The following is a 10,931-nucleotide window of genomic DNA, read 5'->3' on the forward strand; positions in this document are numbered from 1 at the left end:
GTATACATTCACCAGAAATCAATATTTTACTGTAAAATAAATGATTAACTACACGTAGGAATCTTTCTTTTTTAAAAAAAGAATAATTTTCCAATTAATTAATTAATCAATTGGTCATCCACCTTTGGAACCAAGGAGATTCGATAAACTCTCTAACGTCATTTCTAAGTTCGATCGCGGGAACTGAGTCAAAGGAGGAAAATTATTTTCAGACCGGCGGCAGCCGTTGTTATCTAAGCTTTTTACATCATCGGGCCTTCGTCTGGGCAAAAGACACGGATTCACGTATATATGCCTATATATATATGCTTAATTGGACAAGGGTCCGCGCGAGTGGATAAATGTCAAACGGTGCGTGCACTCGTGACTACCTGGGGCTCAAAGGATTAATTATGGTCGACGGAGACGGCGGAAAATTGCGGTCTGCCGTCTGCGAAAATCCCAACAACGTTGTCGTTGTCACCGATATAGTCGACACGCACGAGCAGACGGCGATATATATCGGGAGAACGGGAGTTTGTGAATCGCCAGCAGTCGGTTCGCCCGATAGCCCGCGATAATTACGGCCGACGTGGGCGTAGAGTCGAATGAAGAGACGTAGGTAGGAAGCCTTAGTCGTGCCCGGGGGTCCGCTCGTCATCCCGACACGAAAGCCGGGACACGAAAGGTAGGCGTACGACCGGCGTGGGTGTGAAGAGAGAGAGAGCTTTCTAAACACTATATCGATTTCGGCGGCGACACGCTTACTCGTCGTTCGTGGCTAAACATGAATGATGGGTGCAAGGTTGCCCTGTGCGTGAAACTAAATTCTCGCAGTGTCGAACAATATCGTGGAATGTGGAAATGTCCAGGTGAATCGAAGATTGCTCGTTTTTACTCTGCCTGGCCGTGCTTCACTGATAAATGTGCTCTATTTGCGATAGTAGAATTCGTAAGTTAAATTCATTGAATGAATCAAATGCTGTGGTTCAAAGCGTTTGGATTTTGAAACAATGAATTAAACTATTCGTTAAATATTTATAATTATTTATATGTTTGTAGGAAAAAATATTTATTACGTAGTCAAACAGATAAATGGATATAAGATAATTTTAAGAGTTTCAGAAATATACTACGAAGAAAAAACATATGTTATATAAATATATTATGTAAAAATATTTAATTATTTTTTTATGTGAATTTAAGATTAGTCTTTGAAATTTTTTATTAATCAAACACAATTAATTAGAATAAACTTTTTCCTTCTCTTTTACTTTGTTAAAATTTTGATACTTTAATTCAATATCAATAATATAAACAAATGAATATAACGTCTAATTCACTAATATAAAATGTTGTCAATTGAATCAGAAATTTCTTGGAGATTACAAAAAATTGCATACACTTTTTTCAATTGATGAAAAAAGTATCAATACATTATCGATTTATCAAAGTAATATATATACGTAAAAAAAAAAGAGTAAAATTTTTCTCTGAACCACAACTAATTACAGCTATATCAACAATAAACAAAATAAAACACTATATATAAATGCATTTACGTAATTTCCTTTCTCTCAGAAAAAATATATTTTTCACAATCTATGTTAATAGTCTCGATACGAATTTAAAAATGGAAGTCCTTATTTTCTGTAAGATGCTATAAATCGACTTTAGTAATATTTTGTTACGTCCTGTGAAAATTTCTCATTAATTTAACGAAATATATTCATCCAAAATCATTGCATGTAAAATACACAAATATTGTACACTCGTATTTTTCCGTTGTATAAAAAAATAACATTTTTTAAATTGAATATTTCTGTCACCAAACCTGGTGACGAAACTCCGCACAGAACCGCAAGAGAATCATGGAAAATTCATACACTTGCTCCAAAACACACGAAGAGTATCGAAAGGAGAGCCAACGCCTTCATGTCGCTTCGCGAGTTTTATCGACTCGCGAATTTATCCACGAACATATTCGCGATCTAAGGACTCTTCTGCGGATAAAATTTGACGAGAGACAAAATACGAATCTGAAACACTGAGCGGAGAATCGAAGACACCGAGAGATCAGGCATCTTCTGTCAGACGTGGTACATATCCGTATGGTTTACTTTCGCATCCATGTTTGCAAAGTAACGACAATGTTTTCATCACCGAATCGAACCAAATTTCGCACAAGCCAGTCAGAAAGATCATCCGGAGGACGCGTGACACTTGTTTCTCCAAAAACTCGGACGTAGAAGCGCGTCCGAGATGAGCCAACGCCTCTTATCCTATAAGTCTCGTGATCATTATCGACTCGCAGAGTTGATACCTGAGACAGGTTCTTAAGTGAAGATTCTTCCGGAACGAGAGAAAGGCCAGCGAGGAAAGATTAAGATATATATATAGATATATATATAGATATATATAGATATATATCCCAGTAATATCCGGTTCTCCACCTTGAGGGTGGCGGCTGCTCGGGGCCGCCGCGGCAACGCCTCTTCTGCTTCACAACGTAACGTCAAACGTTAGATACGAGAAGTGAAGTAACGTAGATATACGCAGAGAAGGATAGAGAAGATGAGAGCGGGTCACGGATTAGAGATACACGTCGTTCCTCATCGCCGCTCCTTCGCTCGGTCACGGGGAGACGCGAAAAGCGGAAGCGGGAGTGAGGACGGAGAGGTGCGACTCCGCCTAGTCGCGCGCGCGAGAGGCACCTCACCCTGGGTAAACACACTGCGGGATGCACCACTACTACCACCACCACCACCACCACCACCACCACCACCACTACTACTACTACCACCAGAGGCACCACTACCACCGCTATTACTAAACGACACCGGTGTGTGTACGATCAACGCCCCGCGCCACCCACCACCTCCTCGTCGACGAGAAGACAGACGTCTCTTCTGTGTTTTCTGGCCACCCCGATCTTGTCGTCCTTTCGTCCAGGTCCTTCCTCGTCTCCACTGGTCTCTTCAATCGTGTCTCTCGTCTATCTAATTATTTATCGGATCTTTGTTCCGACCATCCGCGTGATGATGACTCACCCTCACCGACACGACGACGCTCTCTCCTCCAGCTTCCTGGCACTTTGGGTAAAATATATATCGGGTGGTTTTCGCGAGATCGCGCACTCTCGGATCGTGTAAGTTTGCCCCGGGTACCGCGACGACACCACGGAAAAAGATAGACGGAGAACAGACGATGGGATGCTGGAAGAGCATCGCGCGCGACAGTCGGAGAGGAGGTCGTGGGCGGCGGCGGCGACGACGACGACGGAGTACGGGGGTGGCAGGGCTGGAGTTACGTGGCCTCCGAGTTAACTTGCGGGAAGGGGAAGACACGAAAGAGAGAGAGAGAGAGAGAGACACCGATATATCCACCCTAGTTCTCGGAAGGAGAGATGGACGGAGAATGAAGAGGGTGAAGATTCTCGCGAGAGACCCACCAGAGTGAAACGCCGAGAGGCTATCCGGGTGCCGCTCTCGACGGCACCCTCGTCGCTTATTGACGTCGCTGTTGTCGCTGCTATTGCCACCGCTTCGTCGTCGCCTTCTATCCTCCCTCTTTCGTTTTTTCTTTTTATCCGCCCCTGCGTAGCTGGGCGACAGTCGTCGCCTCGCCGTGACGATCACGCTTCCGGTCTTTCGCGGGAAATCCTCGCGGACGACGTAGCCATGGATACTGCAGGATCCGACAGGGAGAGGCGACTGCCCCGTCGCGCGCGCACCTCGTGCCCCCTCCCCCACCACCCCTTCCTCCTGTCTTCGCCGCGATGCGCGCCCCACGTCCGAAAATGTCAATATCCTCTCTCGCGCGCTGCGCCCGCGACGCGTCCTCTCCAACCCTCGAACCACCCTCGTCGTACAGGTGCGCCCCCTTATATACGCGACTTTCCGTATACCGCTCCCGTTTTCCCGTTCTCTTCGTTCTCCGCTAACCCCTTTCGACGATCCTTTCTCTTCGTTTCCCCGTGGCGATTCTTGTCGCTTTCTCTCTTACTTTTTTTTCTCCTTTCGCTCGCGCCATCATCCCTTACCCAACTCAGGAGCGAAATTACGAGCTTCGAAGGCCCTGGGTATATTATCGGCATGTTAAAGGTTTTGATCGGCAACAAGAGTTTAGGCCCGTGATGGGAAAATATTTCGTTGATTGGATTGAGTTTCATTGCTAGACGTAGACTTTGTATCGCGCGAATTTATTTTACGAAAGTTCTTGCCTCAACCCTGCTATGCGTATTCTAATAACCTGTCTTAAATAGAATTCTATTCACATTTTTTGTACTGTCAATCTAGCTTGTTCTGTTTTTCTTCCAAATTTGCAACCGTCTCTATTCTTTCTACTCCGAAACAATCGTAAATTTTGATAAGAGGGTGATTTTTGTCTAAAGACTTATTCTATTTCCATCTCTTTCCTCGTTCTTTCTATAAACTCGATACATTCTCCTATCTCGCAAATGCATAAGAATCCTTCCGATTAATCCAGCTTTTTACTTACCGTGAACACGTGCAGAGTGATCGACGTTCTCGTCATCATTGCCAACGCCGTTGCATTGAAACCGTATAATGATCAGTGATCGATGTCGAGCAGGCGCGTTTATTAAGAGAGAATCCGTGCTCGTTCTATCCGAAGAGAATTCTCAATCTTTGCAATTTTATCGTGTCTCGATGTCTCATACAATAATCCAATTTGCGGTGCTCCATAATACACGATGAATATGATTCTGCAAGTACATTTTCACAAATACAATAAATAAAGATATAAAGAAGTAGAAACTTAATACAAAAAAAAAACAACTTATATAAAAATTGTACCTAAAAATTTATATAAAAACAAGACATATCATTCCCTAACATAAATATACTTACTTATTTAATTTTCTTCAGTCTTTTATATCAGTCATAATAAGCAAACGTAACAATCGAACTACATTTGTAGTCATGTCTGATTAAAAACAGTCTTCTTCTACTTGCTGATTTCAAAATGTTTTACGCCATCGGAAGTCAAAAAATCGCGCTGAAATATATAAAATACAAAATTATTATAATTATGTAAGATATAAAAAATAAGAAACGTAGCATTCTCTCTCTAAAATAAATATACTTACTTATTTATTTTCTTCATTCTTTTATATCAGTCATAATAAGCGAACGTAACAATCGAACTACATTTGTAGTCATGTCTGATTAAAAACAGTCTTCTTCTACTTGCTGATTTCAAAATGTTTTACGCCATCGGAAGTCAAAAAATCGCGCTGAAATATATAAAATACAAAATTATTATAATTATGTAAGATATAAAAAATAAGAAACGTAGCATTCTCTCTCTAAAATAAATATACTTACTTATTTATTTTCTTCATTCTTTTACATCAGTCATAATAAGCGAACGTAACAATTAAACTACATTTGTAGCCATGTCTGATTAAAAACAGTTCTCTTCTACTTGCTGATTTCAGAATGTTTTACGCCATCGAAAGTCAAAAAATCGCGCTGAAAAATATAAAATACAAAATTATTATAATTATGTAAGATATAAAAAATAAGAAACGAAGCATTCTCTAAAATAAATATACTTACTTATTTATATTTTTTTCATTCTTTTACATCAGTCATAAGAAGCGAACGTAACAATCAAACTACATTTGCAGCCATGTCTGATTAAAAACAGTTCTCTTCTACTTGCTGATTTCAGAATGTTTTACGCCATCGGAAGTCAAAAAATCGCGCTAAAAAATATAAAATACAAAATTATTATAATTATGTAAGATATAAAAAATAAGAAACGTAGTATTCTCTAAAATAAATATACTTACTTATTTATATTTTCTTCGTTCTTTTATACAGTCATAATAAGCGAACGTAACAATCAAACTACATTTGTAGCCATGTCTGATTAAAAACGGTTCTCTTCTACTTGCTGATTTCAGAATGTTTTACGCCATCGGAAGTCAAAAAATCGCGCTGAAAAATATAAAATACAGAATTATTATAAATATGTAAGATATAAAAAATAAGAAACGTAGTATTCTCTCTCTCTCTCTCTAAAATAAATATACTTACTTATTTATATTTTCTTCATTCTTTTACATCAGTCATAAGAAGCGACGTAACAATCAAACTACGTTTGTGGTCATGTCTGATTAAAAACAGTCTTCTTCTACTTGCAGATTGTTTTACGCCACCCAAAGTCAAAAAATTGCGCTGAAAAATATAAAATATAGAATTATTATAATTATGTGAAATATAAAAAATAAGAAACGTAGCATTCTCTAAAATAAATATACTTACTTATTTTTATTTTCTTCGTTCTTTTATACAGTCATAATAAGCGAACGTAACAATCGAACTACGTATGTGGCTATGTCTGATTAAAAACAGTCCTCTTCTACTTGCTGATTTCAGAATGTTTTACGCCAGCCAAAGTCAAAAAATTGCGCTGAAAAATATAAAATACAGAATTATTATAATTATGTAAGATATAAAAAATAAGAAACGTAGTATTCTCTCTAAAATAAATATACTTACTTATTTATACTTTCTACATTCTTTTACATGAGTCATAAGAAGCGAACGTAACAATCAAACTACGTTTGTGGTCATGTCTGATTAAAAACAGTCCTCTTCTACTTGCAGATTTAAGAATGTTTTACACCATTTGAGGTGAAAAAATCGCACTAAAAAATATAAAATAAATAATTATTATAGTTATTTAAGATAAAAAAAATAAGACGTATCATTCTCTCTCTAAAATAAATATTCTTACTTATTTATATTTTCTTCGTTCTTTTGTATCAGTCCTCTTCTACTTGCAGATTTAAGAATGTTTTAAAATCGCACTGAAAAATATAAAATACGTTATTATAATTATCTAAGTAAAAAAATCCAAAACTTTATAATTATTTTAGATTTTAGAAAAATAATCGAGGAAAATTTCTAGAATAATAATTTCAATTTCTTGAATTTTAAATTTAAGTTCTATACAGTGTAATTTTTATCGTAACTACATTTTAATTGTATTTACTAATCTTTAGATTTTATTTTATATATAATAATATATATATGTATGTGTGTGTTGGCAAACTTGAGGAAGGAGGATTGAGGTTAAACTCCCCTTTTTAAATTAAAAAAAATAATTGTAACGCGATTATTTGTGAAAAGATTAATCAAATAATTTTGTAGAAATTCTCGCTCCCCTTCTCCCCCATTACTGGTTTCAGGAACCGCTGTGTGTGTGTGTGTGTATGTGTGTGTGTTGTGTGAGTGTGTGTCGTTTTATTTATGAAATGTAATTTCATAAAAAAATCGGCAAATTTGAAGAAAATGCATCATATTCATGACGTTTTATAATAACTGAATATTACTTAGTGCAGAGCTGTGTAAATATATATAAATAAAAAGTCTTGAAAAGCAAATATATTAATCGTACACTGTACCTGTACCTTTTAACACAACCTTCTTTTATCACTCCGCGATTCCGCGAAAGAAAATAGTAAACATAATCGACACCTGCAAATTGTTCCACATTTAATTACATTTCTCGTATTTTCCACTCTCTTTTTTTTATAGCTTAAACGTGTACACTTACCTTATTTGGCAAAAGATGCAAAAATATACGGCTCAAAACGAAGAGACGCGTTAATAAAATGTGCACGCCAACTTGGCGTTTGAAATCTTTGCCGTTTGTGTTCTGATTGATCGATCGATTATATTCAAACGATATATTGTATGGTTTTGCGGCAAATCGAAATTACAGAAAAAGAGTTTACTTTGACTCGCTTTTTTAAAAGAAAAGTATCGCTTATATACTAATAATACTTCGTAGGCGATGTATTATTAATTACGAATATTGCAATTAATAATATAATTCTTCCTTGATCGTAAAACAAAAATTGCAAATTGAAAAATACCTCGTTCACAACTATTTTGATAGAGGTCTCTGTATCTCTCGCGCCAGTCTTGTGCTGAAAACTTTGGGTTTATACACATGTACAAAAAATCCACCAATCACACGTCTAGTAACGTTGAATTGATTGGTGGATCAATTTCTCTGAGGCGATGAAAATTTGAAAATAGACCTTTAGTGCAATCGTTTACATTTCTATATATAACACATTCGAATTGGCGGAGTAATAAAGAATTGTTTATATACATAACTATAATAATTTATATTTTACACAATTTGGAAAATTGATTAAATAATTTTACGAAAATGGATTATTCATGGATAAATACCATTAAAGCATTGCAGGATTTTGCAAGCATTTTAATTTGTGGGAAATGGTAATTATACATTATAAATTTCTATTTATTAAGAATTATTTTGATCAATCTACAATTATAATTGCTTAATAATAATCAATAATTTTATTTAAATTAACAAAATATTTCAAGATGTCACTAATGATTAATTAAAAATGATTGATTCAATTAATCAGAGTTTGGTTAAAGTACTTTGAAGTAACAATCACATTATATTCATAATTTTTTTGCACACTATTTTTAGAAATTCGTGATTTATTCAGCAAGTATTACTTCTATAAACATTTTATATATGTTTACTGCTATATATATGTATATATATAAAAAGATTTATATTGATTTAACATATCGATATCTTTACAGTGGATGCAAACCAATATCTCCTGTAAGACTCACAAATTGTGGACATTTTTTCTGTCATAATTGTGTCAAGTTTGCAACAATATGTGTTAAATGTGAAATACCTGTGCAACCACGAGAAATCAATCCTGACTGCTTCATATCAAATCTCATTCAGGGTTGCGATACTATTGCAAAAATTATTAAAAGGTTTGTGTGATTAGATTTTATTTAAATATGAATATATGAAATGTTACTATGAAATAATTATTATTTTATCAATATGTACATATTAATACATATTATTGTATTAATACATATTGTATCAATATGTATTAACTATTACATAATTATGTATACATATAAAATTGTTAATGATAAATAATATAAATGTATCGCAGGGAAAATGTATGGAACAATATTGGAGATATATCAGTGGCCCCTTCAGTATCTGAAATACTTAGCACACCAAGAAAACAATTTTATATTAAGAATAAAAAAAATATAAATAAACCAAATGCAAAAGGAGAAACACAATTGCATACTACATGTTTAAAGGTATATACATCAAAGGTATATGTATCACTAGTATAATCTCTTCCTTTCCCTTTCTATCTCTAGTTTGAAATAATACTATGATTATTTTTTATCTGGATTAAATTATTACTATATTAAATATTATATAAATTACAAGTCAATTTACTTATAGGGAAATGCTGAACAAGTTAAACAGTTGTTGCTAGCTGGTGCAAATCCTAATACAAAAGATAATGCAGGTTGGACACCACTGGTAAAAAATACATCTACATTAATTTTTTTTAATTATATTTTTATGCTATTTTTAAGATTTAATTATTCGGTCTTTCTGTATAAATATTTTAGCAAGAAATGATCAATTATGGGTGTATTGAAATAAGTAAATTACTATTAAGCTGTGGAGCATTGCCTAATATATCAGGTTATGACCAGAAAACTCCATTACATGAAGCTGTTGAGAATGATAGAATTGAAGAAGCTAAGTTGTTATTGGATTATCATGCTGACAAAAATCTATGTGATCGATATGGCAAAAAACCTATGTATGTATATGCACATTATGGTATTATAAGATAATATTGAGAAACAGTTTTTATTTTTCTTTCATGATTTTAATTTGATTATAGAGACTACTGTAAATCAGACCAGATGCGACAGCTTTTGATAAATGTACAATCTGAACAGATATTGGACACAAGTATTAATCAAACACTAGATTCGTCATTATATGCAAAATGTGGTAAATTGGTGATTTATCCATCAAACTTAAAACCTGAAAATCAGAAACTACTTAGTCTCATAGCTGCAAAACATAAACTCAAGATTTTAACCACATATAGGTACAATTTTTCTTATTAACCGAAAAATATCAACATGTGTAAGCAAATCTATATTTCAGTTTTATATTTCAGATCATCTGTCACACATGTTATAGTGGAGGTAAATGAACGGAATGTTACCAAATTGACACTTGATGTCTTGTTCACAATTGTCCATGGCAATTGGCTTCTTAATAGTGAATGTAAGATAAAACATAATTATGTGCTTGTAGTCATTCTTTAACATAATTTAAAATTTGTATAATTTATTTAAAGGGATTAAATTGGCAGAGGATATAGACGACATATCTAATTTGGATTTTGAATTGTTTGAAGTTAATGGTGTGTCAATTCCTGATGTTTCAAAAAAAGCAAGAAGATGCGCGGAAAATCAAAATCCACGCTTATTCAACAACTGTTCCTTTTATTTTGCTTTACAAGCAGATACAACTTATCAGATTGGTGATTTAAAATTAAAGAAAGATGATTTGATACGGCTTGTAAAAGCAGGAGAAGGAACAATATTCTCTAGAGAACCAAATCCAGAAGATCTGAAGGATATGACGCAAATGATACCTTTTCACACTGCGAGTGATTCTTCTCATCCTTTGTACAAATGTACACATTATATTATATATATGCCAGGTAAAGGTGAACCGCGTATTAAATACAACATGCCGCATATTAAGAGTCTGCCACTTATATGGTTAATTGAATGCATAGAGAAATTTACTCTGGTTAATCCGACTCACTTGGGATTATCCTAAGTATTTAATAATGTACATATTATTTTACAATATTCTCTACATTTTGTATATCTATTGGGTTTGATTATTGTAACAGTATATTAATTTTAAAAAATTATTTTATATAACATAGAGGAAATACTTATATAATTCAAAATTGAATAAGTGTATAAAATACAAAATGTACAAAATTATTCATAAAATATTTTAATGAACAAAATAAAATTCTTATTTAAAGATTTTATTAT

General features: G+C 34.3%; 2 protein-coding genes and 2 long non-coding RNA genes across 14 annotated transcripts in view; 1 reads left to right on the forward strand and 3 right to left on the reverse strand.

Annotated features, from left to right (window-relative positions):
- The window catches only part of sif (guanine nucleotide exchange factor still life), a 43,446-nt gene extending 39,759 nt beyond the window's left edge, over positions 1-3,687 (reverse strand). For 5 of the 10 annotated variants that reach the window (XM_029299544.2, XM_029299546.2, XM_029299545.2 and 2 more), the window contains exon 1: positions 3,431-3,687. The gene's annotated coding sequence lies outside the window, so the exon portion shown is untranslated. Of the gene's footprint in view, positions 1-2,302; positions 2,356-2,432; positions 2,719-3,029; positions 3,374-3,430 lie in introns of those variants that run through there. The other 5 variants (XM_085480029.1, XM_029299541.2, XM_029299540.2 and 2 more) reach the window with 4 other exon arrangements.
- Positions 3,688-4,457: 770 nt separating this feature from the next.
- Positions 4,458-5,147, reverse strand: LOC114928395 (uncharacterized). Its single transcript, XR_003819060.2, has 3 exons — positions 5,090-5,147; positions 4,851-4,998; positions 4,458-4,705 (listed from the first exon to the last, which is right to left on the reverse strand). It is a non-coding gene; the product is annotated as an uncharacterized LOC114928395 (long non-coding RNA).
- A 656-nt stretch (positions 5,148-5,803) lies between these two features.
- Positions 5,804-7,630, reverse strand: LOC114928474 (uncharacterized). Its single transcript, XR_003819068.2, has 7 exons — positions 7,570-7,630; positions 7,424-7,490; positions 6,748-6,820; positions 6,510-6,658; positions 6,273-6,420; positions 6,045-6,185; positions 5,804-5,945 (listed from the first exon to the last, which is right to left on the reverse strand). It is a non-coding gene; the product is annotated as an uncharacterized LOC114928474 (long non-coding RNA).
- Positions 7,631-8,064: 434 nt separating this feature from the next.
- Positions 8,065-10,923, forward strand: LOC114928476 (BRCA1-associated RING domain protein 1). 2 transcript variants are annotated; one of them, XM_085480042.1, is made up of 8 exons: positions 8,065-8,264; positions 8,607-8,792; positions 8,984-9,155; positions 9,292-9,372; positions 9,465-9,661; positions 9,746-9,958; positions 10,031-10,140; positions 10,214-10,923. In XM_085480042.1, exons 1-8 carry the CDS (start codon positions 8,194-8,196, stop codon positions 10,702-10,704), a joined length of 1,521 nt encoding a protein of 506 aa, XP_085336168.1. In that variant the 5' UTR covers positions 8,065-8,193; the 3' UTR covers positions 10,705-10,923. The 2 variants fall into 2 exon arrangements, with proteins under 2 accessions (XP_085336168.1, XP_029155532.2); XM_029299699.2 differs by having other exon boundaries at positions 8,984-9,140.
- The last annotated feature ends 8 nt before the right edge of the window (positions 10,924-10,931 follow it).

The sequence above is a fragment of the Nylanderia fulva genome, unplaced genomic scaffold (assembly GCF_048542155.1).
Source record: "Nylanderia fulva isolate GAGA-0341 unplaced genomic scaffold, ASM4854215v1 Scaffold1, whole genome shotgun sequence".
In the NCBI taxonomy this organism is placed as follows: Eukaryota; Metazoa; Arthropoda; class Insecta; order Hymenoptera; family Formicidae; genus Nylanderia; species Nylanderia fulva.

Excerpts from the sequence above, each read along its gene's own strand:
- LOC114928476 (XM_085480042.1), top strand. The coding sequence starts at position 8,194 with ATGGATTATTCATGGATAAATACCATTAAAGCATTGCAGGATTTTGCA. Across the intron at positions 8,265-8,606 it reads ATTTTAATTTGTGGGAAATG|TGGATGCAAACCAATATCTC; the intron begins GTAATTATACAT and ends ATATCTTTACAG. Across the intron at positions 8,793-8,983 it reads ATTGCAAAAATTATTAAAAG|GGAAAATGTATGGAACAATA; the intron begins GTTTGTGTGATT and ends AATGTATCGCAG.